Raw genomic sequence first — 27,994 nt, forward strand, 5'->3', positions numbered from 1 at the left:
CTCGGCAGGTAGAAGAAGGGAAAATATTGGCTAAGATCATCCTGCCAGCCAGGAGAGCCCATCCTCAGGGACCACAGACTCAAGGTGGATGTGAGACCCAAAGCCAGGCAGGATGATTCCAAGACACTGAGAAGTTTCCCTCTCTGGGGCCAAGGGCTTCAGGGTCTGCTAGGTTTTGCATCAGTAGGTAGAATCAGAGCAGGGCACATAGGGCCAGTCTCCTGATGGAGCCATGCTGCTGGGAAGAAAAAGGTGAGTCTGTGTGGATGGGAGATGGGCAGTTGTTTTGGCCAGGCACCTACTGACTGCATAGAGAGAAATGCCCAGAAAGCCTGAAGACAACAGAGGCATGGGCAGACTGGTACTATCGGGCATCTACTGCTAACCCCAGCGATCTCGCCCAAGAGGAAGAAGGCAGTGGCTTAGGGGAGAGAAGTCCACCTATATTCCACCCCTATGATGCTTGGTCTTTGAGCATAAGAAAGATGGTGACCAATGAAGCCTCAAAACAGGAGAGGGTCCTGGATGGAGTGTGGCTAATGGGGAAGGAGACTGGGATGGCCATTAGAGTGCTAGGGGAGGGCAGGCACAGGACTGGGCTCCCTCCCACCCAAATGAGAACAGTAGCAAAAGCAGCAGGGTCAGCCGAGGAGGGCAGGGGTGGTGGTGCATCGTTCCTGCCTGTCTGGAACTCATGGAGCCTCGTTGGACCCAATTCCATTGCCTTTGTTGACGTAGAATGGCCGGTAGTGAGACTGTAGGGAACAAAAGTAGTTAGGGAGGGCAAATGACAGTGGAGCATACTAGCTAGACCCATCTTACCCTAACATCCCCCAGGAAGCAGCAGTGGTCTGAACCCCAACAATTCTAGGGGACTGTGGCCTAACCTGCAAGCACTATCTACCCTGTGTGGTCACAGGATTGGTCCCCAACGTTATCAGAGTCTCCAGGTTCAAATCCTAATTAGAGCTGGTTCCCATCAGTAGGTCGGTAAGCTTGAACCTCAGCCCCTTGTCTAACTTTCTCTGCATGTCCCAGGAAGGCCTTCCCAGCACCACCATAGCTCCCATTTATACAGTGCCTTCTACTTGATAAAACTGCACAGAACCGTTTATATAGATGGACTCACGGAATTTCTGCAACTACCTAATTAAGTGGGTTAACATTATCATACCCATTTTATAGATGATAAAAAAACAAGGCACAGAGAGGCTAAGCAGTTTGCCCAAAGTCACCCAGCTGGTAAGTAGAGGAGCCAGGATTTGAGTTGCAAAAGTCTGGTTCCAGAGTCTACCTCTCACCCCTGCCCATGTCTCCCTACCATTTTTTGAGTGTCAAGGGCTTCAAGTCTTTGCTTCTGCTCTCTTTATATTCTCCCTGACAAAGGGTGTACAGAGAGGACAACCAACTGCACCAGCCCAACACAGACCATGGGTGTCCACCCCAGACCCACCACCTCTCTCATCCTGCTTCCTTATCAGGATTCAGGGAGTGTCTCTCAGGACAGAGCCAGTGACAACTTTCCCACCAGCTGTATGTATTATATCCTGCAGCAATTTCATGAAATCAGTGCTCCTCCTCTCTTCCCAATTACTTCATCAGAGGCCTGAAAAACCACCCTCCAGGCTGAAATGAAAGAGCACATTTTAGCTGCCGCTTGTCCCACCAAGCACCATAGACCCCTAGAAGGTCTCCAGAAGTGGTTTTATCCCTAAGCTGAGCCAGTGTCTGGGCCCAGCAAACACCTAACTTATCTCAGTACAGAGGCACCAAGGGTGTTCCCTTGGCCTTGCTAGCCTGCAAACTTGTATCTGCTTGCACTTCCTTGCCTATGTTTGGTTCACAGCATGACTAGGTGGCCTGAGAAATGTGGAGTTGAGTCCTTAGCCAGTCTTTGATGAAACCACCTATTAAACAAAGGAAGAGATAGAGACCCAGGGAGGGCAATGACACAGGCAAAGTTATACAGCTACTTAGTGGCAGAACAGAGTCTGGACCAGGTCTTCTGACCCCTAGAGGCTAGCCTGGATCCCAAAGAATTCAATAAGGCAAAGTGAATAGACCTGACAATGGCTGTAGCCTTTCTTTCAAGAAGGCTGGGTCAGTAAAATGGGTCGGAAGTCAGTAAACTGTCTTGTTAGAAGCCCATAGTGATGGGTGGGCAGGAACAGAGAGCCTCATGGCATTTGGTCAGGGTGCTCTCCCTTTGCCTCGCCCACCCATTCCCTCCCTGGTTCATGGTTACAGCACATGAAATTTGGAAGAGCTATGAAATCATCCCAGCCATGTGACTCATGTTACAGATTGGGAAACTGAGGTACAGAGGAAGAATGATTCACAGGAGGTCACAGAGCAAGTTCGTGAAAAGGCTGGGACCAGACCATGGGCAGAGTGACTCCCAGCCAGCCCTCTTCACAGATTGTTATTTGCTTCTATTCTCCTAGCAGAATCCTGCCCTGTCAGACATCTCAAGGTGGTGAGGAGCCTTCTCTGCTGAGACACAGTCTGGGAGATGGGAGAGTATGCGGTAGGGAGAGGAGGACCAAGTCCAGGAACAGAAAGCTTCTATTTTCTCCCCGTATCTGCATTTTGCAGTCCTGCTCCTGAAATGCCCCTGGGCCCAGCTCTAAATTATATACATGATCACTTAGCTCCTATCACCAGCAAATTAAAGATTCTTTCCAATTAAACAAGCCTCAGTCACTCTTTGCTGCCCAGAGCAAATCACTTCCCCATGCTCTGACCTCCAAATGCAAAACTAGCATGGGACTATGGATTCGAGTCCCTGTCCTACATCTCAGGCCAGCTGGCTGACTCCTTCAGCAAGGCCTGGCTGGCTTGGGCCTTCAGGATAGAAGCGTCCGTAGAGGCAGAGGCACAGCATGTGAAGAACAATCCCTGATTTCTGAGGTCTTGGGCAAGAGTCAGGCATGTCAGGACTACACGGTATTACAGGTTACCTCATCTCAGCGCCACATTATAAACATGAAGAAACAAGAGTCCTAATGAGGACTCTGACTTGCCCAAGATCCCACAGCCAGCAGGTGGCTGGACTTCAAGGCCATGCTTTTTGCTTGTGCAGCTCAAAGTCATTAGCTATTGAAACCTAAATATATCTGTTTCTAACTTTGCAGCCTCTGCCTCACCATACTATCACCCCAATTGCCTCTATGCTATCAGAACTAGAGAACAGGCCCCAAAGAGGTAGGACTCATCTCTAGGATGCCTGTCCACTGGAATAAGAATTTTACATTCCCAGAACTTGCAGGACCAAGTCATCATTCAACAAACATAGGTCCCCAACAACCATTTGTAACATTTTTAAAAACCAGGGTGCCCATTTTACAGATTAGTAAACTGAGGCCCAAAAAGTACATGTTTATCCAGGCTCCCTGCCTATTAGCCCTGGATTTCTACTACCCTTTGTTGCAATGGAGATATTCAGGCCACTGCTACCTCCTTCTTCCACCCCATGACCCAGAGAGGTCAACGTCCTCCCACAGACCCTGGGCAGGTGATGACCAATTGCCCCGGGAAACCCAATTTCATGCCTAATCTAGACATGCCTATGCCCAAGTGGGCACTCCTAGGGGCCCCTTACTCACCAGCAAAGTCTGCTTTCCAGATTTCCAAGTCTGGGGCTGGGCCTTGGGGCTCTGGCTCCTCATGAGGGAAGGATAACCTGGGGAGATAGGAGGATCCAGTCAGAGGGAGCATTGCCAGGCAGTCGGAGCCCCAGGACACAGATGCCATCTCCAAAGTCATCGCCAAGCTCCATCCAGCCCATTACAAAATATAGCCACCCCTGAAGAGGTGTCCAGCAATCAGGGACCCCCCACGATGGGAAATCCAGGGGATGCTAGCCAAAGGGCGGAGGCCCCAAGGCAGAAAAGACGAGATAGAGCAGGCCAGCTGGGCCAGGTAACAGGGGAGTGGTGCCCCCAAATCGAGATCAGGATCACACCATACTATAGGGATTTCCTTACCTAGCCTGAAGACTCACAGCCCTGACCCCTCCCCTCCTCTAAGGCCAGGAAAGCCTTCATGAGCACAGCCTGCCAGGATTTCTACCAGGAGGTGTTCTTTCCAACTCTCCTGTGCTACATGGACAAGCCCTCCCCCCACCCCCCATTTATTGGCCCTGATCATGCCAAGCAACATGCTGGGACTTTGCATGTCTTGCTGAGTCTCTACTCCATTTCTGTGAGCTCAGTAGTTTACCTCAAATTGCACAGATAATAAGCAGCAGTCAGGACTTGAACTCAGGTTTTGTTAGACTCCAAAACCCACCATCAGGTTTCTCCTACACTGTTCTGCTACCTCTCCCCTGCTTTAGAAGAAAGAGGCCAAGACCCAGAGAGAGGCAGTAATCTGCCATGTGTCTGTGGTCCAGGGGTAAAACATCGAACCCAAGGGGCCCAGTGCATGTGGACACTGCCTAGGCCTGGTCCTGAAGGTGCTGGGCTCCCTGGGCTTACCTGCCCACACCTCCCCAGTGGGATCTTTAAGGAGCTCTTGCTCACACAATTATAAAAAGCATTCTCAGTGTCAACTGTCCCCCTGCAAGGACAGCCAGTGGTGCCTGGGAAAGAATAGGCTGTGACCTAGGCACAGAGCTCAAGGAACAAACAGAATCTGTCTTTGGTTGGGACAACCCAGGGCCCCATCCTGGCCTGCTCTTAGGGACAATAAGCTGGTCAGACCCAGAAATCACCTGCAGCACTGCCAGGATCCCAGGTAGCTGGCTATTTTCTGGGTTGGCACTTAGCAAGGGGGTAGAGGCAGAGCAGAGAACCCAGGTCTCTCCCTGCATCTGGGGATGGGGCAGCCTTAGAAAGAGAGGGTTCCACTGGTCCTTAGTGGGAGATGGAGAGAGAAGGAATTCAGTTCTCACTTCTCCATTCCCAGAAAGAAAATCCCATGCCTGCAAGCCAGCCATGAGAGAGGTGAGGATAGAGATGAGGGAAGGGGGATATTCATCCCTCTTCCAGGGGTAGGAACCAAGATACCCTAGAAGTGGCCGAGATTCCCACAGGCTGTCCCACTTGCCCCACTATAGGAGAGAAAGGGGTGGGATTGGAAACAAACAGGTACCGGGATGATTTTTAAACAGCCCACTGGTGTCCAATGGTTTGGAAAACTCTGTGGTGGCCTGTCCCAAGCTGGTGAATTGATAGGGGACTTTCCCTGTGCCTGCTGGGAGAGAGAGAGGCATTAGCAGCACGATGCTGGTCTCAGGAGGGGCCAGAGGAGTCATGCCTCTGGAGCACTTCCATTCCATAGTCTTCGCTCAATGCTGCCTGTTCTCCCTCCCCAAGAGCTGCTGGAGCAGGTGCAGGGCTCGGTCAACCCCCACAGGCAGGGGTTCTCCTAGCACACATGCAGTTTTGCTCAGAACCCCTAATCAAGGCCATTCCTAGCAGATTTGGTGAGCTGATCTGTGTGAATGTAACAGCGGATGTCCTTGGGCTATTCCAGCGGGACCTGGTGTGTTTGAGAAGTGGTTCTCCTAGGCAAGGCCTTCTACAGAGGGTGCTCTGCAGGATGATGGGGGAGATTCTGAGGAACATGAAAGCTCTAAATCACACCTGAAAGTGGTTGTCTTCCTTGCTGGGTGGCCTTTGACTTGGGCTTAACCAGAGAGCAGGGAGATCTGTTGGAAGCCAGACGGGCCAAGGGAGTCCCAGTTTCCCAGGAGTTCCTGCAGGCTGGGATCCTAGTCATATTCCTTTTTCTTTCACTTTGCTTGCCATTCTAAGACTCTCTGCCTGGGGCATAGGCTGGTATCCTGAGCAAGTAGGGACAACTGGATGATAAAGCCACCTTCAGAGGCCACTGCTTGGGGGGTCTGCCTGTCCTGTACAGCCATCTTCCCTCTTCTTGACCCAACCTAACCTGCTTATCCTTTCTTCCAGGCCAAATATCTTGAGTGCCAGAAGACAGACTTGGTTACTCCCAGCACAGCACACCAGAGCTGTCACTTGAACATTTCAAAAGAGACATGGGGGCTCTGGGCCCCACTGTGAGCTGGGATGTGGCTCAAGCCTGTCCTCTCAAAATGACCTGATCCCAGGGGACAGTAGGCATTGACTACTCAGCCTTGTCAAAGTTCTGGGGAGCAGAATCAGACTTGAAGCCATTAGAGATCATCTAGTTCCACCTTTCCCAAAGTAGCTCTGTCTCATTGGGATGTTGACATGTACCATATAGCTGCAGGGTTCTAGAGTCAACCAAGGCTGGGAGTCACTGCATGAACAAAGTTAAATAAACTTTCTGCAGTAGAAAGACTTCAGAATTCAGCCTGATGGAAGCACTCTGGGGATGTCTGGGGTGAGAGTTATAGAGCGTGTGGCTTGTCCTGACCTCCCTAATACTGAGGCCTGTTGTCATTGTGCATCCTTAGGAACCAGTATGTGACAAAACAAACTCAGAAATGCTCTTGTGGCCCAGGCCTCCTTGATGGCAAAGACATGGATAGAGACAGCTTTCCAGCTTTGAGTCCAAGGTTCTGCCCTCTTCAAGGTGAGGAAATGGTGAGTGAGGGAGCAGAAACCAAAGCAGAGCTTGGCAGGTGATGGGAAAGGCAGAAGGCAGAGCAGGGAAAGCTCACCTTTCAGGGAGAAGGAGGAGCTGCCTTGGACAGTGGGCAGGTCATCGGAGCTCTGCATGGTGGAGGAGTACTCCCAGACCCGGGACGTGTAGTTACCTGGTGGGGCAAGGGAAGGGCATCAGACAGAGGCAGCCTCGCATGGGGGCCAGAGGCAGAACAAGGCTTCTGTCTCTCTAGCCCTCAAGCCAGGGTGCTGCTGGGCTCCAGTTATGCCTTCTGACAATCCTTCCTGACATCGAAGTCATCCTAAACTATAAAGTGTCGTTGTGTCCCTGCCCTACCTAAAGGTCCACTGTCCTCAGATGGAGGTACAAAGTTCGTACTACGCAGTTCACAGTTCTTTCATGAGATAGTATCCCCATCTCTCACCACAGTCTCCACTTCCTGCTTCACCTCTCTTCATTCTTCTCCATCACACAACGTTCCACTCAGGCTGTGCTTTGAGTTCCTTATACACACAAGGCTCTCTCTTGCCCAGGCTTTTTGCACAGACTTGCTCCTCCACCCTTAGCAAATTTATGTGTTGGGTCTTCAGGTGTCAGCTTCCATGTCAAGTCCCCAAGTCTGTGTGTGTCTCAGCCTCTGCCCCACTTCACCTAACACCCCTTGCCCCTGGGTTGTGGTTGCACTTTTCCACTGGGTCCCATTGGGCAGGGTATATACTATACCCATCTGGCCAGCATCACACTTATGCCTGGCACAGAGCCTAGTTCCCAGAAGGTACTCATTGTATGGTTGACAGATGAATGAATGAGCAAAAGAACAAATAAAAACAAACACATGCAAAAGCTTGGGAACAGAAGCAGCTGATACAACTCTTGGAGTTCTGCTCATCAAGGGAAATGGGCTGACAATATCCATTTGCTAGCATGTCCCCATGTGGTATAGAGGAAAGGAGGCAGTGGGGAGGGTGTACAGGACAGTGGGGACACCACTAGGGTATTCAAGTGGGAGGTTTTGGGGCCCCCATAGATGTTGGGCCCTCCCTTCCAGAGACACAGAGAGGCATGTGGGAGCTCTCCTTATCAAGCTCACTCCATGCAGAGTCCCCAGTCTTGGAGATCTTCTCCCACAGCTGCCCACAGGAGGGCTGGGGCTGAACTTTGGGCTCAGCTGTCAGAGATGACTGGGGCTGCTCACCTGTCCCAGGACGAAACTCTTCTCACATGGACCTCAGGAAGCCTCTATAGCATGGCACTCAGTGAGCATATTCCCCAATGCTCCAGGAGGCCTTATGATTTGCCCTCTCATTCACTCATTCATTAGGCAATCTTTCAACAAATGTTTCCTAAGCCCCTTCTTCTGGCTCTGGGATTACAGCAGCAAATTACAGCAGCTTCTGCCCTCGCAGAGCTCACAGTCTTCCCTGAATGTGATGGTACAATGTGAATTCAATCCTGGCAAAAGAGGCATAGGCATTGCCCTGTCCCTAGGTGACCCTGACCCTCCAGATCTCTGGGGCCTTGTCCTCTCTGACAAATATTCTCTGCACACCTTTTTTTGCCTCTTCAGATCTTCTGGTGCTGTGTCTGAGGCAGGGGCTCTGGTGGGGTTGGCCTAGTTCCCTCCTTCTCTGCACATAGCTGCCATGCTCCCAGCATCCCAGGATGGAACCAGGGTCTCCCAGAACCTGGGCCTGTTGAGTGCACAGCCCTGCCCTTGGCACGGTGGTGCCCTCAGTGCACTGGGTTGAGGAGTCCTGCTCATGAGTCCCTCCACTCTCCCTGGAGAAGCCACATCTCCACTCCCATTTAACCACTTCTGAGTCTTCAAGTCATGTTGTTGCTCACCTCACATGGCCTTCCAGGGATGGACCCGTCCCATATCATGCCATCTTTTCCATTTATAGCTAGCTACACTAATTTGTCTTAACCACTGGACAATTTTTCAATGCAGAAGTACACAGATCAGTTAAAGGTTTTTTGTGGTTCCTTGTGCACTGATAATCATTAAGGAAAGTCTCCATACCTAACCCCAAGTTCCACTTTCCCTGACCTATTCTTCAGGGAGATCACATGGACTCAGGGAGTTTCAGCGATGCTGAGGTACCTACCTGCCTTTCTTCCAGCTTACCTAACAACATCACACATGTACACACACACACCACGCTCCCCCTCCCCCCCACCTCTAAGCTCAGTAGGACCCCTTCCCACCCATCTTTGAGCCTGCAATCCCAACCTAGATATCCTTAAATTGGGGAGTCCTACTCCCCTCCCCAACTCCCACCTCCTGCCCACACACAGGCCCTGCCCACCCTCAAGCTGAGCCACCTCCTACCTTTGGTACCATAGAGATTGTTGAAGTTCTTCTGATTGACCTCCTTGGAGAGGCGGCTAGGGGACACTGGCTGGTATGATGTCCTGGCCCCACCTGTGAAGCAAAGGAGTAGCTGTCACCAAAAGAAGGTAGTTCTGGCTCAATTAGGGACCTCTGACCTCTGAACCAAAGGGTGTTAGGCAGGACTTTTTGTCTACTGCCTGTCCCTGGACCTGGGTTCCACTACTATGACAGCTCCTTTGGGTCTAGAATAAGGTGATCACTCAATTTACTATCTAAATTTGGACAATTTAAAGGATGAAAGGGGAGCCACTGATAATTATGCCAGGAGTACTAGGTATAAATTTGGACAATCCTGGACAGATATATGGTAACCCTACTTGGGACCTCTGAGGATCACCAAAGGCTTGAAAAGCCAACACTCCCTTCCTGAGCCAGTTCCTATGTGACCAAGACCCCAGAGGCTAGAAAATGGGGTTTATGTGAGGAAGGAAATGGTAACAATAAGAGGGGCAGAGGCATTAGACCCTTGGCCAAGTGAGGGGCTTGATGAACCGGTGCCCATGAATATGACCCAGGTGCTTCTCTCCAGGGATGGGAGCCTGACACTGCACAGATGCTATCACCATCACCACCCCAAATTCAGGCGCTCACATATATCTTGAGAAGATGCCAGAATGGGAGCCATCCCCACACTTTACAGATGAAGAAAACATGCTCCCCACTTGTGTCAGCAGCATCTTTTTATGGGCTCCTTCCCTCCTGCCTAACAAGACCTCCCCCACTCCAACTTCCATCCCATCTGGCCTAGCACCTGCTGGTTCTTTCTCTAAACCTTTGCACCTGTGGTTCCTCATTCTTCTCTCCCGCCAGTGCCTGCTGCCCATCACAGCCACACCCCTTTACTGAACTCACTGCCCTCTTTCAAGGATCTGGGAGACTAAACTCTTCTGAGAAGTCTTATTGCCCATTCTCACAGCCACAAAGCTCCCAGACTCAAGTTGGTGGCCCTTTGGTGGACTTACTTCCTGACCTCTTTGCTGACTCTCCTTGACCCTTCCCTTGCCTCTACCCAGAGCTTGGGAGCTCCCAGAGGGCAAATTTCCTCCTCCTTCCTGTCTCCAGTATGGGGGCAGGGACACTGGATGAACCTGTTCCTTCCACTTACAAATGCCGCAGCCTGGTTTAGTGACAGAACTGGAAGCTCTCCTAGCATTCGAGTCCATGCTCTTCTCTTCTCAGAGAGGAGTACTGAGGGGGTAGAGACCAGCCCAAGGCTCTCAGGGTGACATCTTGGCCGGTCTGTGCTCCTTCCTCCAGCCTTCATTACTGCTCTGTTCCCCTCATCACAGCCTGCTATAGAGCCTGAATGCCCCTCAGTCTTCTACACAGCAGGGGAGTCAAGCAGAAATCAGTTTGGGGGCTCAATACCACATCAGGGTCTGGTCCTCAGAGGACAGAGAGAACTAGAAGGGAGAAGACCTAGGCAAGCGATACTAGGGTAGTTGGTTAGTGCAGCTGACCCTCTTGCAGAACTAGGTCCAAAGGGCAGCACCCTGGGAAGAGCAGTGGGTAGGACTGACCTCCTATACCAGGAATGTGGAGCAGGGGTGGGGGCTGAGTAGGGAAGGGGTGGAACTCAGGCACTAGCTGCCTAGCTAGGTCTCCCAAAGATATTCAGGTGTTGTTTTCAAATTGGGTGGGGCAGCAGAGGTTCCTGTCTACTGAGCTCATCTCTCCCAATTACCTGAGCCCCTCCCATTGAGTGTGTGTGTCTGAGGTGTGTGAATCAGTGAAGACTCTCGGTTTCCCCCTCCCAGCCCCTTATGCCTTCCCCATGAATCCTTTCTTTCCTTTCTTTACACCTCACTTTTCTCCGGACCCCCGTCTGCTACATACACCTGCACACACCCTTTGTTGGAAGCCGGTGGGCCTGACATATCTACCTTATGAAACAGGCATTGTTGTGGTTTGTTTTTGGTGCAAAGAATGTGACTGGCTATCACAGGACAAGGACAGGCAGCCACTGGTCTATTCCCCCACCCAGGTTGTCACCTATGCAGGGCAGGACACTGCAGGGCCTAGAGGAGGGCTGAGGGGGTCAGGCTGCATTGCACAGCAACCCCACCCCCACACTACATAAGGAGGGAGTGGTGAGGAAATTCAGAAGACCAGCCTCCCTGCCTTTGAAGAGCAGAATGATTCTGGAGGAGCCAGCCCTCACACAAGACAACAAAAACTTAAGCAGGAGAAGCAAAACACAGCTCGGCCTGGCAGATGTAAGCAGGTGAGACCAGCAGCCAGGAGACCCTCTATAAGGAAAGAAAGGGAAGGGTGTGGGCTAGAGGTGATAGGCAGGATTGGACTGTCTGTGTCAAAGGGGAAAGGAGCCTCTGATAAGCAGGGTGCCAGATAATTTGTTGTTTAAATCAGGATGCTTATGAGAGTGAGAGAAGGCCCTATTAATGATTACACTGGGACAACAGGTACATGCCAGGACAATCCCAGGCAAACTGAGAACAGTCACTCCACCCAGGGGGATCCTGGCTGAGTTTCTCCACGAAAGAGCGGGATACTCTCCCTTACCCTTGGGTGTGAGGTACATGGAGTATCTCTTCATGGTATCTGGTGCACTCCATTCACTTGTGTAGCTGTTAGTATAATTGTTCATGAAGCGATGGTCACCCCCTGGGAAGGAGAGAGGTAAAGTCAGCAGAGGGGCCATGAGAGAAGTAGCTGAGTCAGCCCAAAGCTCCCTCTGTCTCAGGGAGAAGTAAGGCTCCCTAAGCTTAGAGAAGGTAGTGTCTCGCCCAGCATCCTCTCTGCTTTTGAACTCCTGGGGGACTAGAGGATCTGCAGTGAGTAAGATTATGTGCATAGCACTTTGCAGTTTACAAGGTGCTACTGATATCCATTTCTTATTTGATGTGTACATCAACTCTTGGACTGCTATGAAGATCCATCCCCATGTAACAGATAAGGAAATGGAGACTCAAGAGGTGAGTGAAGCCACTTTTCCAATGTCACATGGCCAGTAAGGGCCAGTAAGTGGAGCCCTGTCCTACTTCCTATCTCTGTCCCAGCCACTGTAGGCAGCCCAAGGGGGTGGAATGACATCCCAGCATTGACCCCATGGCCAGGAGTGTGCAGGGAGAGTGAGCTGCTCAGAAAAGGCACTGATTCCTTTCTCCATCCCCATGCCCACCAGCAGACACCCAAACCCAAACAAATTTATGACTCAGTGCTTGCCTTCCCTAGCTGTCTTCTGCTCTATTCCTTTCTCTTTTTACTTCGTCATCTCCTAATTTCCATCTGCCCTTTCCTCTCTCCTGAGCAAGATGAGGAATGAATGGCTCAGACTCTCATTTTTTATCTCTGTCGCCTATGCTTAGCAAGCCCTGGCACAGAGGAGGCACTCCATGATAAACAAATGTCCTCCTAGGTGTTGGCCCAGCTCCCTTTCCACCTTCCCCAAACCCAATACCAGATGGCCTGGTATTTCTCAGCCCCCAGGCCTTTGACAGTGGAATGGTCTTGTGGGCAGGCCTGCTTCAGGGAGAAGAGGATGGTCATTCCAAGGTCTGATTCACAGATCACCCATTCTCAGCCTCCTATAGCCAAACATATTCCCAACAGAGATGTAGCAGCAACAAAAACCAACATGGAGTCCCAGGTGCAGGGCAGCTGACATCAGCAGCATCCGTCCCAGCTCCAAGTGGCCACCTCCCTACACACCTTGCACAGGGCACAGAGCCATACCTGCACAGAGGCAATGGCCAAGACAGTCTTGACCTAGAAATGGCACTGTGGGTGGATAGCAGGTGGGGATTCCCTGTGAGACTCACAGGCCACCCTGACCCAGTTAGGGCCACCCTCCTATGTCTGGCAAAACCTCAGCTGTGGGGCTGCCCCACCATGTTTGTACCCCATAGACTGGGATCATCACACTCTCCAACTCTTCTGCATGGCCACCAGCAACAGCAGCTTCTCGTATGAGAAGACATTAGAGACTGAGTAGCAGAGTGTAAATCCTAACTGTTGCCCTTGCTAAGTTAGCTGTGTGCCCTTTGAAAAGCAACTTCTTTAATCCTCAGCCTTCTGGTCTGTGAAATACAAAATATCTTACAGAGAAAATAAGATACTGTAAGTAAAGAGCTCAAACAAAGCCAGCATACAAAGAACACTCAATTTCTGTCAGCTATCACCATTAGTATTGTTGCCATTGTCATTAAAAGAGAATTTCAAGACCCAAGTGCCACTTAAAGCAAAATGATTGTCTTTCTGCAATGACTTATTGGTCCTCAGGTGTGACTGAGTGTCCCCCAGTTTCACAGGACACTGTGCAATGTCACCATCACCAAGATATACAGGTGCCACCCGAACCCTGACACTTCTACACACTATTACCCCCTTCTCATTCTCAAAGACTCACATGCTCCATCTGAAGACCAAAGATAGGGATCACTTCCTTTTGTGTGTATGGGAAGTCATTAATCAGGTTGCATCCTCAAGGCCTATGTTGGACCTAGGGCAGGGCCTTGGGGAAAGTGTCCAGGCTTCAGGCCCTAAGGGATTGGGCTGGGGCAGATGGAAAAAGACTTAACAGAATAGTTTCTCAAGTTCAGAGGCTTTCTGAGAGATGATTCAGTTGGCCTCTGCAGAGTACAGCATGACTCAGAAGAGAAATTGACTTCAGGGGAGCTATTGAGTCACTGAGACATGCTGTATCCTACAGTCCCCAGCCCAGTTTACCAGACAAGTCCAGGCTCTGGTTTCAACACCACTCAGCACAGTCACAGTGACCAGCAAGTTTTCAATCCAAGCACAAATACAGTTATAAGTCACATCTACTAGAGTCTACAAAGTCACCAGTTTGGAGTCTGGCCCTTACAAGTGGCAGCATCCACACAACAGCTGGATTGGGCCTGACAATCAGAGACAGATATAAATGAAACCAATCCCTGATTCTGATGAATAGCCACAGAGAAGAACCTTTTGCCAGCTGCTGCCCAGATGCTCCCTGCCCTGGAGGCCCGTTGTAATGGCTGCCTAACCTTGGTAGTAATTTCAATGAGAGACTACAATCCCTGAATCCTAGTCCCAACATCTTTGGTACAATGGGTGGCTGGAAACAACAAAGGGCCAGCTGGCTGGATGCAAGCCTGCACCAGGCAGCAGGAATTGACCTGGGAGAAAAATGTCCATGGCCTTGGAGCCTGCCCATAAGAGGGAGCCTACCATTCTCCATGTGGTTCCTTTCAATGAAATTACGGCTCAGGTCTGCCTTGCACATCTTCTCAACATGACGCATGCATACGTTGAGCAGGTCATCCTTGAAGTTGCCAAGCGACTGCCCCAGGCCCTCCCCTTCCAGCAGAACATGATAGGTGGGAAGGGGTGGGGGGAGGGAGTAACTGCTCATCAGTGCACCAAATTCCTACCAAGAAAGGAAAGAAACTATTAATCTCTAGAGTCTTTAGAAGCTTTTGGGACCCTACTCTGCAAGAGGCTCTCACAGTCCAGCTGGAAGACTCAGCACTGGGAGATGGAGGAGCTGGGTTCTAGATCCAGCTCTGCTATTAACTAGCTCCACTTCTCCTCACTGAGCATGAGATTCTTCTGTAAAATGAAAGGTTTGACCAAAATTTGCTACATTCTAACATCCCTGATAGCACTAGCAGTCAGATATATGACTGTAAGGTTCTCACCTCCAAAGCTGGGCACATCATGCCTGCCTCAAGGAGTTTGAGGGTAACACAAGCTTTGAAGACTTTAGGAGTGAAAGCACTAAAGAAACACAAGGAATTACTAGAGCATTGCATGTCAGTCATGGTGGTATCTCCACCCTTACATGTCTCACTCAACCCTGATCCTACACTTTTGCACTTCTCCTTTTCTTTCTCCCTCTTTCTTCTAATATCCTAACCGGCCTTCAAGACCCAATTCAAATTCCACCTCCTCTGCAAAGCTGTCTTATATTACTCCAGCCTGCTTGCCTTCCTCAGAGTTTCCTTAGGCACTTATCTCATGAATCACATGTTTTATCATTTAATTATACACTCTTTGATATTGTTCTCTAATTACATATGCCTTATCTTCCTAGCTAGATTGCAGCTCCTTGGGGGCAAAAACCATGTCTTATATTTCTCTATTCTTCTTAACACTTAATAGAGTACTGGGCATGCATGCAGTAGTATCCCAAACATTAGCAGACAGAGAATGAATGAATGAATGGACAGACAGACCAGATCAAGGATAACAAATATGCGGCACTCATCTGCCACTCTCCTATACCTGAAACAAGTATCACTAATTTATCACAGAACTTTTTTCTTCTGTGCATGGAGCACTGTTAGTATGTATCAACCAAAGTTGGTACAAGGTGATATTTGCGTGCCATCTTTGGATTAGGTAGGAAAATGGCTTGGATGAAAAAATTAACTGGATAGATGGAATGAAATTTGGATAAATGTCTAACCATTATGCTATAAATCTGAAACTAATATAAAATAATATTGAACATCAACTTTAATTGAAAAATAAAAATTAAAAAACAAAAGCTTGGCTAGATGAATGGGTGAGTAATGAATGGATGGTGGATGAATGGGTAGTTAGATGGACTGATGAATGGGTGGTTAGATTGATAGATGAATACATGGATTGATGGATAGATGGGTGGATGAATGGATAATGAACAAGGGTCTGAAAAAGTGAGAAGATGGGAAGACTAAGGGATTGAGTGGTGAAAGAGTTGCTTGTCACCTGCAGAAACAGCACTGAGTCACTGATGCTGTGCAGCTGCTCCCTGGTCTGCTTGTCCTCATGCAGCACCTTGGCCCTTTCATCCAGAGCATCCACAATCACCTTCACCTGGTCCACAGCATCCCGCTCCCGCTGCTCCAGTGCAGTCCTTACTTCCTCTTTTTGCTTCTCCAGGTCTCGCACCAGATCCCGGAAGTTCTGTTCCAAGATGGCCTTCTCATTGGTGGTGAAACTCTGGGTCCAGAGTAGGGGAGTGAGGAAGGAGAGTTCAGTAATTTTAAAGCCCTAAGTTTTTAAAATTACTTCCTGTGTACCTTTAGGTATGTATAGGAAGTCATACACACCTAAAGGTGCACAGATTCAAGGAATTTCTACTGTCTTAGCCCAACAAGTCTGTTTGGCTGAGAATCTCATTCAAAGGCATCATCGAGGAATGCCATCTATTGATAGAAATGGTCAGGTTTTTTTTTCACAGCCCACCTTTTCTTATCTATCTGTGGCTTCTCCCCAACAGCCATTCTATCCCTGAGCACTCTGTGAGCTCAGAAGTGCCTCCATGAGTCAGGGTGTGCTCATTGAAACCTCAACCAGGATCAAACTTCACTCAGAAAGTGATTTTATGGGTGTTTATGTGGCCAGGGTCAAGAGTCAATGGTTTCAGATCATGGTTGCAATTACTCAAACCATGGCAGACATACATCTAGCTAAACTGGCACAAGTGAAAAAGAAATGACATGTATTTGGTGGCTGGGTAGTCTAATGGGCATAGCAGACAATAGGAACATTGAAAGACAGGTTGGTCTAGCATCTTTATTTGCTAGAATGAGGTAAAATGAGTGTTAGGTAATGGGCAAGAGGCCGCCTGGATGCCTAGCCCAGACCTAGAGGGGAATGGGTAGAAATGCTAAAGCTGGAGGTAGAATCCAGAAGAAACAAGTGTAAGATGTAAATGTGGGCCTGAGACCTTAAACAGGAGGTCTGCTTCCCTTCAGGCAGGATGATGGGGTAAGAGTACAGCAAGAGAGAAGCCTGGGGCCTGCTTACCTTGATGCGGTCCTTCTCTTTCTGCCACTTCTCAGCTTCATCCTCAATCTCAATGATCTTGAGCTGCAACTGCTCTTTTTGCAGTGACAGCTCTGTCTGCAGGGAAGGGGCAGGGTTGGAGGAGAAGTCAGGGAAAGAGGTAGAAGAGAACCAGAGAATCAGGGAATGAGTTCATTTAGGGAGCAAACTTGGACAGGGCTCACTCCTCATCCATTCAGCCCTTCATTCATCAAACACTTATCAAGACCTCAGATATGCCAGGCACTATGCCAGTTGCCAAGGATTAAAAAACACTGTCTCACTATAAACTCAGACTTTTAGGGTTGGAAACTCCAGCTATGTCTTTAGAAGGGCTAAACTTCTGCAAGTCCCCTCTACTCAATGTGAGCAGGAGGGAGGCCCATTTATGGGGTTCCAACTCCTTTCAAAGGACCTGGAGCCAATGGAAAGAGGAAGAAAACCTACTTCTTTCAAGTTAAGGGGAGGAAGGGGACCCAGCTCAACTCAGCCCAACCCAGCCCAGCCCAGGGAGTGTCCCATGGCAGAAACAGTGTGCAACATTTTTATGGCATGACGTGGAGTCTGTGTTGCAAGCTGAAGCTGGCATTGTTGCTGTTGGGGACTCTGTCTGGGCAGGTACAGCTATAAACCTGTTTATGGAAAAGGGAATGCATTTTGCATAGGCAAGATAGGAGCTTTTATTCAGGAGAGAGGCCACTGAGTGAGGCAGGGATGTGAGTATGAGAAACGAGCAAGAGGAGTTTTAAGGATCTCTATTCAGAAGTAGGACATCAGCTGTTAGGGTCTGAGGTAGGTTAGGAAGAGGATTTATCAGGAGCGTGCTGGCATATGAGCTCTCATGTCCATATTTTCCTTCCATTTGGAAAAATGCTCTTCTCTGAAAAGCAGCTACAATGGAGACAGAAGGGGAAGCATGAAGCTAATACCAATCCACTTTAGGCAGGCCAAGACTCGTTACTCTTGCTTTGCTGTGCTTACCACTAGTGCTCTCAAAGCACCTTCCAGCTTAGAAGACAGGTGGGCAATCTCCACTTAACAGGCAGAAAGATCAAGGTATTTAAGAAGCCATTGAGTACTCCAGATCTCCATGCTACATTGGGTTTTGAATGCAGAATCACACTCCTTTCTACAACTGTCGCTTTGAGGAACCCATAGGAATAGTCAAGATGAGGGAGCCACGAACAATAAGGAATGTGAGCTCTGTCAGCAAGGAGACCTGAGCAGCTGGGCACAGACTTTACCACACACCATACCTCCTGAATGCTTCACTCAGCCAAGGTGGTTACTGGTAGGGAACCTGTGCAGACACTCAGGGAAGTGGATTGATTATGGAGAGAGCTTCCATGGATTGTTTGGAAAAGCTGCCCAGATGGCTGGGGAGCTGGTGGAAAATACCTAAAGTGAGCACTGCAGAGCTCCTCAACAGAAAGCCCCTGATTCCACTGCTTACCCCAACCTACTCCTGGGCTCTCCAGCTGGGAGACTTTAGATTTTTTTCAGTAGGCATCTGCCCTACCAGTAATAGGTTAGAAATCCCACATTAAAATTGCCATCACCAGAGACGGAAAATGATTGTCAAGAGGAACAGAATAAAAGGAGATAAAAATGGGGATTTGGCTTGGTCTCTGGAAAAAGGCTGAGGAAAAGCCAGCTGCCAATAGACACAGTGGTGGGAGGATGAAGAGAAAAAAAACGGTAAGACTGCCTTGTGGAGAGTGGAGACTCAACCCTCACACTCTCTGATGACATAGAGCTTGAAAGCCCAGAACACAGAATTTGACAGATCCAGTGACCTGGAAGGTCCCAAGAAGTCTGGGTCCGGTAGGCAGATCTGAGCCCTGAGAAAGGGACCAAGAGGCTGGTAACGTATCTGCCCCAGGAAACTGCACTGGCCTATGGTTGATGGGATAGCTGAAGGCCTCCTAACCCAGCTCAGTGTTGGAGGAATTGGCACTTGAGGTTCTCACTCCCAACTTTACCATCCCCCAAACAAGATCTGATGGACAGGAAAGCAGATAATATAAATGCACATATTCGCACTCCAGGCCTGATTGGGGTGGGGGGGAAAGGCAGCCCTTTCATGAAGGGAGCTTGGAGAATCCAGGAGGAACATTGTGCAGAGCATAGAACTGGGAGTCCAAAGCTTAAATCCAGTTACCATCACCTCCAGGCAGTTGGCCTTTCCAAGAAACCCTAACTTCTCTGTGCCTCAATCACTCTGTCTTTCATGGAGGTAGTAAGAGGACCATCTCTCAGGGATAGTGTTCAATGAACTGTGATCAGGGACGTGAAGCTCTCACAAGGTGCCTGGCACAAATAAAGCACTGACTAGCGGCTTCAGTGTCACTGTTGGTTGGAGCATATTCCATGGACCAGGCTCAGAGGGGTGAGTGCAGTATGACAGGCTGGTCAGCAGGGCACAGGTAAGCAAGGGGAGTGGACAAGTAGGATCAGGTGAGGTCTCAGTGCTCGTTCGTGAGCAGAGCATGTACTTAGTATTGGGTTCCAGGTGTAGTGTATACACTGTCAGGATATAGAGTGAAATGTGCATAGAGAGGCTGGGAAGGTCAAGACTTTAGATTGAAGATGCAAACTAGAGGTTTTGATGGTGGATTAATTGAAGATTGGAGGATGTTGGGGAAACCAGAATGGAGGTAGGAAAAAGGGCGTGAATGTGAACTAAACACCTGTAAATAGGAGGAGGTTTGATCAGAGAAGGTGAAGGCTAGAGGAGTTGTGTGTCTAGAATGAGCAGAGGTGCTAAGGGGGACCTACTAGAAGCTATGTGGGGGTGGGGTAAGGCTATCAAGGCCTGCAAGTGAGGAAAGATCATACCGAGTCAAGCATGGATTTATTGGCCAAGAAGGAATTAGAGGAAGGTGAATCCAATGAGGTTTAAAACAATAAAGAGCCTAGACTAAGAGCAGAGGGAGTTAGTCGCTGGGAGCCCATTGTGTGAAAGGGAGGGAGGAGGGTGGCGAGGTTAGCTGAGGTGTGAAAAGGAGAGCTAGAGGTGTCCACTGGTGACCTGAGGGGAGGAGGAAGAGGTGGCTAGACTGAAACCATGTGAGGGCAAGGTCCAAAGTGGACTCCCTGTCTGCAGCAGTAGGCAGAAGAATCAATCAGTGTGGAGGAGAGACTAGTATTATTCCTTTGGGACACTAGGGAAGTCAGACACAGGCTGGGAGGGGCTTTTTCTCTTACAGCACCCCTTGCAAGACCAGACTTGCAGGACACAGCGGGATCTTGGAAGAGATCTTTGAATAAAAACTCAGGGCTTGTAGAACTATTCTTTCTCACCTCTGGGATGAGAAGATTTTGGGATGGGACCTCTGGAGAGATATCCAGCATTTGTTTACCTCTTGCCAATACCCCTGCTGGAAAAGGCAGGATATAGAAAATAATGTAGCATAGGAAGGCTCCAAAGATATTGGGTTGTCCCGCAACACTAGGGAAGAAAAAAAAACTAATAGTATTATTAAGCATCTACTATGTGTCAGGCATTTCTTCTTTAATCTACAAAATCCTCTGTGGAGGTAAGTAGTGTTATTCCCATTTAAAATACTGAAACTAAGGCCTAGAAAGATGGTATAGCTTGCCTGAGTTCTCATATCTAGAAAATGATAAGGTCAAGATGCAATAACACTCAGATTCTGTTATGTGGCTTCTTAACCTCTAAGCTGTTCTCTGTATCTTCCAGGACATTGTCCTTCCCCTTTATTCCTATTACTTCAGCCCACTCAGGTGCCTCCACCTCACAGGTGGTACAATTTGCTAATTCTACCTCTTTCTCTTGTAGTTACCCCTTTCCTCCCTATAACTTTCTCATTTTCCCCTGAGGCCCCAGCTTTCTCTCTCCCTCTCTCCCTCCTCCCTTGGAAGGTGACTAAAGCCCTTACTTTCTGAAAGGGCCTCAGCTCCTCACAGCAGCCTGTCTTGACTTCCTCTTGACTTCCTTCTCTCTTGACTTCCTCCTATTCTCCATTTCAATCCCTTTACCCTGCCCAAGCCTGTCCCTAAATGCCTCCTTTGTTCCCTATCCCACTTGTCTAGTTGCCTCTTGCTCTGCTGCCTGAGATGGTTCTTGTGTAGGCCACTCATCCTTGAAATCTTTCCAGCCTTAGGGGAACAGAGGTTTCTCTGAGAGCAGAAAGTAGCACAGCAGCTGTGGTGCCTCAGCCTGGATGGGGCTTCAGGTACAGACGCACCTGAATACTTATCTGGATACATGTACTTTCACTGCCCCGAGGGAAGGGGAGATCGAAGATTTGGCCATGATCTTCCCCTGGCCTAAATTAATCAAATGGGCTGTCAGTTGTGACATTTGCCAAATGAGCCAGTTAATTGTCAAATTTGTATGCTCAGATGGTAATTATCTGGATAAGAATCAGAAATGCTGGATAGATTTTTCTATTTCCACTCAGATGTCAAATAGCCTATTATTAGTCTACTTGATTGGGGCTTACTGTTCTTTCTGCTTCTTTAAGTGTTAGGACAGGGAAAGAGCAAGATAGGGTGAGAAAAGCATCACTCAGGCCATCTCTAGACCAGCAATGGGCCCTTGAGGAAGTCACCCCATCTTCCTGGGTCTTGGTTACCCCTGGTAAAATTGGACTAGATCCCTGATTCTCACCCTGGTAACACATTAGATCCCCAAGGGAGACTTAAAATATAGATTTTAGGCCCTGACCCCCTGAATTGGAATCTCTCAGGGTAAGGCCCAGAAATCTGTGTCTTAGAAATTCATCAAGTAATTCAGGTAGAGGTTATTTTTTAGAAGCTCTGGACTCATTGATCCCAAGGAGACCCTGTCAGTCCTATGAAAATAAAGTTTAAAATAGTAGAGAGGAAATAGCCTGGGCTGCAGCCATACTAATAGTTTGAACCCAGCTCTGACACTCCCCAGCACTATAACTTTGGGTAAGTCTCTTGGCATTTTTGAGCCTGTTACTTCATCTATAAAATAGGTACTTGGTGTTTACATGGTTACTCCTGTCACAGTCCTATAGTCCCGCCCTGTGGGACTGTGTCAGGAGTAACCATGTAAACACCAAGTTCAGTGCCTGGCACATACACGTGCTCCATAAAGACTGATGTTTCTCCTGCCCATTTGCCTGTCATTTTCCTTTTCTGTCTTTTGTCTCTAACCCTCTTCGATTTTGTTGTTTCATTCTCAGCACTCACAGAGGTCATTCCATCTCCTTTTCTTACCTACCCTTGTCTCAGAGCATAAATTTTTCCATCAGATCTCCTGGGAGAGTGATTCTGCCCCCCTCCATCACATCCCATGCCTTTAAGCCTTGCTTCTCTTCCTGAACCCATCACTGTTGTCTGCCCAAAGAGTTTTTCTGTGCATATCAGCACAGCTCCCAATGTTGAAAGACCAGTGACTGCCCAGGCTAAGAAGGCTGGAAACTCAGCCTTCATGGAAGAATTGGGCAATAAAACAAGAAGCAAAGCCATGGGGTATGGTGAGAGAAATGACTGAGTCAAAGGTTGGAATTGGGAGAGTGGCCAAGGCACTGAACCTATGCTGCTTTGACAAGCCAGGAGCTTGTACCTCCAGAGTGATGCCTAGGCTGGGTGTTCCTCTGTACATGCTTTGTCATGCTGCCAACCCAGAGCCCAGACAGGACCCTTAACAGGAAAGGGCCATTGGTGAGTGCAGAGGCCAGGCAGGCCTGTAGGGGGAGTCCATCCTAACTCAATGCAGCAGAAGGGACTTGGGATAGTCAGGGGAGGGGCCATGAGGGACAAGAAAGGATGGATACATACCTGTAATCTTATCAGTCTAATCCAGTCTGGGAAATGTCCAGAGACAGAGGTGGTGGACCAGAGAACATCTGTAGGACCCCTTGTGACATTTAGAGTGGAATTGAAAACATTCTGACTTCGGGCCTGCCAGAAGGATTGTCATGTGGCCACACCAAGTGACCTTGCCCTAACGCTGCCTCTGTTCAGAATCTGTAGGTAGAGCTGAGGCTCATGAGATGAACACCCACAGCCTCAGTGCCATCTATAGCCTCATGCAGCTTACCAAAATAAGTCTAAGATGACCTCACCTGAATTTTTACCAACCAGTCTGTACAGGAAGTTCTGGACAGAGGTCCTTGCAAAAAACTGTGTGTGGGCTGATGTTTGAATCTGAAGGGGATGCCTCCAATGGATGCCAGGGTCAACCCTCCCGTTCATTTCGATCCATCAAACCACTAACTCCATTATGTGTCAGTGTCCCCCACATCTGAAGTTCCCACAGAGCCAGACCTAGACAAACTTCTCAGCTTCATCTTGGTTTCCTGGCTCCTTGGCACCACTCCTTCTTGCCTAGTCCTATGCTGCTGGTGCACACACACATGCACACATAAGTGCATACACACACGCTCCATGAAGCTCTCACCAGTAGTCATTCCAATGGATCAGACATTTTCCCCCTGAAATTTCCTGTAAATCACACATATCTTGAATACTATCCCATCAATACCCTTCTCCTAAACTGCTCTCAAACACTGGAAGAGAACTTGAGGGAGATTGTTACTCAAATTTTACGAGCTTGGACAGGTCTCTTCTCTTCTCTGGCCTGTGTCTCCATCTGTAAGGTGAAGAGGAGATGGATGAAATTGCTAACACTCCTTTCAGCTTGGCATTTCTGTCCTCTATTATTTCATGTTTACCTACAGCTGCTACTGTGTAACTGGGCAGGTGCTTCTTGGGCTTGTTTGTGTGTATGAGCTCTGCCTCTTGACCTATATCATGAGCCCTCAAGGGCAAGGGCAGTGTCTTTGAGTGTTACAGCAGCCTCAGCACCAGAACATAAATTCTGAGCGCCTAGTGCCTCCAGGGAGGGCTTCCCATGATCCTCTTGTCCTTCAGGGATACTTGGACTTTTCTTAAGTGGTGATACCCTTGTTTCAGATGAAATTTGGGGCAAAATGCTACATATAAAACAGGTAAATAAGAGTATGTGTTGCTTGTAGTAGAGGTGGGGACCTGGAGCCCCTGGCTTCTTGGCACCAATTTGCCCCCCTCGTCATTATTAAAGGCTCAAAGACATTTCTAAGACTCCTAGAACTCCATGAGGTAATCTGAAAACCACCAATCTTGTCCAGCCCCTTGGTTTCGTATATAGGGAAACCAAGACTGTGAGAATGGAAGGGACTTCACCAGTTTACAGCTTATTAGAGACAAAAACCAGAACTGGAACTCAGTCAGGTCTCCTAAAGTCCCATCTGAGGCTCTGCCATTTCTTGGTTGTGGTGGTTGAAGACAATTGCTCCTTGTTCTGTTCTGATTTCCCAAGTAAGCTCCTGAAGAATAGGTTCTATTTACCAGCCCCATCTTAATCTCTCAGTATGAAGCTCAATACCAAGCTGGGATGGGCCAAATGAGGCTTCTGAAAAGGATTTTTAAGTCTTTTCCCATCTCTAACCATCCCTTCCTCCCAAAGGGTATGGGTAAGGGGTGCGGGGAGAGAGTAATCAACAAGTGTCTGGTCAGGAATGCTGGGCAGTGAAGGTGTCCTGCCTGTACTGCTCCATTCTGAGGGATGCAGAAGCTCTTGAGAAAAGTTAATTTCCCTGCATTGACCACCAGGAGTTTCACCCCAGTGGGAGATTGCCCATGGCAGGAAGTTGTGCTGCTGCTGAAGAAAATGGGCCCAGCATCTGTGGGGGAAGGGGCAGCAGCCACAGCTGAGCCTTCTAGCGCAGAACACCTTTTCCAGGTGTATTACATTCACAAGCCTTCACATGCCTCTGCTCCTCCCCATAGAAGTACAGGCATAAGAACATGTGAAACTCATGCGAACACACATATACACACAAACACCCACATTCACTTAAAACACACACAAACATATCTGTATATACCTCACCCACATACAAATAACACTCACCAGTAATGTTCACCTACAAACATGGGCAGATCTGCATGCAACTATGCACACACAAAGCACACAGGGCCCAGCTGAGAGAAAGTAAAAGAGGCCATTGGGGGAGTCAAGAGACTGGCTGGAGGAATCAGATAAAAACCCAAGAAGCCATTGCCCTGTAAATGCAAATCCTGAAGCTAGAAAAAAAAGGACACTTAAAGGTCAAAATTCCCTCCTCCTCACCCATAGCCCATTCCCAAAGGGCCAGTCCTGATCAGAGAGAATTTAAGAATTTTCTCTTTCTTAAGTCAAAAAAGAAAACACACAGCCAGGCACAGAGCCCAGGATTGAGTGCTGATTATCTGACCTGACTTAAATTTATCTGATGACTGTGTCCAAGTTCCCAATCTTTCTGAGAAAATGCCCTTATCTCCTAAGGACTTGGAGGATTGGGAACTGCCTTTGACCCCCAGACCAGAGGTGTGCAGGGGCTAAAAAGAGCCAGGAACAGTGGAGACTTAAGCCCCAAACCTGAGGAACCTCCAGTGGAGGAGATCATGTGGAGAGACATGCATGGTGAGGGAGGAGAGGCCTGGAGGAGCAGTGAGGGGCCCAGCAAGTTACCTCCTTCTCAGCCTTGGCCTCTTCCACCGTCACGGTGCTGTGATTCTTGTGCTCCTGAAACATGCAGAGGTAGCAGATGCAGGTCTGGTCTGTCTGGCAGAAGAGCTCCATGGTCTTGCCATGCAGGGGGCACTTGCGGGCCTCGAAGTCCCGGATGGGCTCGAGTAGCTGGTGGTCACGGAAAGCAGCACCCTCCAGGTGGGGCTTGAGGTGCAGCTCACAGAAGGAGGCCTGGCACACTAGGCAGGACTTGATGGCTTTCTGTTTGTTACCAATGCAGGAGTCACAAAGGACCTCCTCAGAGCCTGGCTTGGAGCGCAGTGTGATGCCCGAGTCAGTCCGAGGGTAGCTGTTTCTCCGGACATCTCCAGGCTCCACAGTGGATATGGTGGGCTTCCGGGGCTCTGACAAGATGGACTTGCGCAGCTCCCCCTTCTCAGCAAAGGTGACAGGCGGCTTCTTGGCAGCCCCCAGCTGGATCCCAGCATAGAGAGACCGCTTGCCTTCCCCAGAGTCCATGCTGAAGTAGTTGGAGCCCTTGTCATCTACGGACTCCACAAACTGGATGATGGGCCGCCGCCACTCATTCCCTGAGAACAGGGAGCTCTTTCCCTCGCCTGGCTTCAGGGCACTGCCCAGGCTCTTGCTCTCAACTGCCTCCCCACCATGCCCATTGGTGGTCTTGGCATCTTTGCTGTCAGTCTTGGCCCCATTCTCCAGGCTTCCAGTGGGGCCCTGTGGGCTCCGGGCTTCCCTGGCTTCCGGGCTAGCCCCATTACTCTGGGAGGCATCTGTGGCTTCCATTGCAGGTACTTGACTGGTCTGTTTCAGGCTCACTGGGGCTGCAGGGTGGTGACCTCTTTGGTGGAGATCTCAACAAGGAATGGGACAGGCAGCCACAGAGCCCAGAGACACACCTGTAGGGAACAGGGAGGTGGAGAAGTAGGCGGAGTGGAGAGGAGGGACAGCTGGAGAAAGGCTGACACAACGGCCAGAGAGAAGCAGAAGAGAGCCAGCAGAACAGCTAATTATATAGGGGCCACACCCTGCACATTCATACCTAACCTGATTTTTTTTAAGAGAAGTGGTTTTTTTCTCTCCCAGTTTAATTATTTTCCACAGCTCAGTAACCAGTTGGGCTGCTTCGTTTTGACATACTTTCTTCTCATCAGGGAAGTGGGGAGCCTTTGTCTTCATAGGTGGGCAGGCTTTACTGAGCCAAGGGGCCCCTGGGGCAAAAGCTGAAATGTCTACAGAGGCCCATGGGGAAGAGGGCTATTAATTGGGTCATATAAGCCAAATAGCCTTGTAATTTGTGGGCTTGGATTTCAGAGGAGAGATTCCCTGTCCTGGGACAGTGTAGTTGCTTCTCACCTTAAGGGGAACAATGGGTTCAGTGTGATTTGGATTTTAGGATTTGTAATGAGGTGGCTACTAAATATTGAACCTGGCTTGCCAACTCCCAGGCACTATCCTAGGCACATGATCTACATGGGCTCATTTAATCCTCATGATTACCTGTTTAGTGATCCCTATTTAATAGATGAGGAAACTGAAGCTCACTGACCTAAGTTAACTGGCAGAACTGAGATTTGAGATTTAAAGTTCCTTCTTCAACTAGGGTATCATGGGGCCACTTGAATATATCAATGAAAGATGGTTTCTGAAAATCATACCCATCCCAGCAGCCCTCACAAGACACGTACAGATCTCATGTTGTTTCTATCAGAGCAGGTCAGAACCTGCTTGGATGCAAAGGACAGAGAAACAGTAATGAAGGGAATGCAAGTAATGTCAGGCCAGGTGGCTGGGTCCTCAGGGCCCAAACCTTTCATTTTCATCTTTCTCCACATTAGGTTTACTGTGTGACTCAGAAAAAAATCTTCCCACCCTCTCTAAGCTAGGCAATACCTTCCAAAAAGAGGCCAGTGAAGTGTGTGGAACTCAGGTAATCTCAAGAGTGAGCTGTTAGAGTATGACTTTCACATAAATATACAGCTCAGAAAAAAAAGTGAAAAACACTCCAGCTAAATCTTCTCTGCCTACCTGCAGGAATGCTTGCCAGGGCATGCCAACTGGTCACTTCTAGGCCATGACCCTCTGCCATGATCCTAGGAAGCCAACATTCTCCATCTAGTAAAGAGCTGTGCCTCTCCCAGGTTGGGCTGGATGGGCAAAACAGAACATGGGTGTGGCTGGAGTGGCAGGTTTTGGGTGGTGTGTAGGGAAGTGGGTTTCCCTAGAATCCAGGTCAAGCTTTGGAGCCCCCGCCTGCCCGTTGGCTCACCATGCTAAACAGCTAATCCTTTGCAATAACACCCCTGGGGACAAAAGCAGAGGCAAGCTTTGTTCATAAAGCAGCCAGAGTTTTAAGAGGCATAGGATAGTGTAGGGGGTGGAGAGTGCTGGTTTCATAATGAGGATTCCTTCTTACCTAATGTCTTTGTTCTCATTCCCAACAGGAGCCCTCTCTTGTTTGAACTGACTGCTAGGTTGGCTAAGAGCCCATGGGGAACCCTTTCTCAAAGTCAGGCTCAATTCCATTGGGCTCTTGCCAGAAGTGTGAAGGGAGAGGTAGAGAAAAAGCAGTGCTATCCTGGTGTGCTGGATGGGGATATGCTCCCCCTCTTCTCCTGATAGTGTTTCCCCAACCCTGTGAGAATAGGCTATGAGGAGAAAAGAGCAGGGAGAGCAAGAAACAGAAGAAGAGGGAAACCAAAGGGCTCCAATATCAATGCTGGCCAAGCCTAAGTCGCTGCACTGGAAGGCCTCTTCTAGTCCTTGGAGTT

The 27,994-nt window shown here is 49.0% G+C and overlaps 1 protein-coding gene across 2 annotated transcripts; it reads right to left on the reverse strand.

Annotated features, from left to right (window-relative positions):
* Positions 1-566: 566 nt before the first annotated feature.
* TRIM29 (tripartite motif containing 29) lies at positions 567-26,181 on the reverse strand. Of its 2 annotated transcripts, XM_016118819.2 has the most exons (10): positions 25,206-26,181; positions 16,694-16,789; positions 15,650-15,883; positions 14,126-14,324; positions 11,474-11,575; positions 8,888-8,980; positions 6,611-6,706; positions 5,095-5,196; positions 3,606-3,682; positions 567-755 (listed from the first exon to the last, which is right to left on the reverse strand). In XM_016118819.2, the coding sequence occupies exons 1-10, from the start codon at positions 26,007-26,009 to the stop codon at positions 693-695; spliced, it is 1,866 nt and encodes a 621-aa protein (XP_015974305.2). In that variant the 5' UTR covers positions 26,010-26,181; the 3' UTR covers positions 567-692. The 2 variants fall into 2 exon arrangements, with proteins under 2 accessions (XP_015974305.2, XP_015974306.2); XM_016118820.2 differs by lacking the exon at positions 5,095-5,196.
* Between the last annotated feature and the right edge of the window lie 1,813 nt (positions 26,182-27,994).

Source organism: Rousettus aegyptiacus, unplaced genomic scaffold (assembly GCF_014176215.1).
Source record: "Rousettus aegyptiacus isolate mRouAeg1 unplaced genomic scaffold, mRouAeg1.p scaffold_m13_p_5, whole genome shotgun sequence".
NCBI classification, from domain to species: Eukaryota; Metazoa; Chordata; class Mammalia; order Chiroptera; family Pteropodidae; genus Rousettus; species Rousettus aegyptiacus.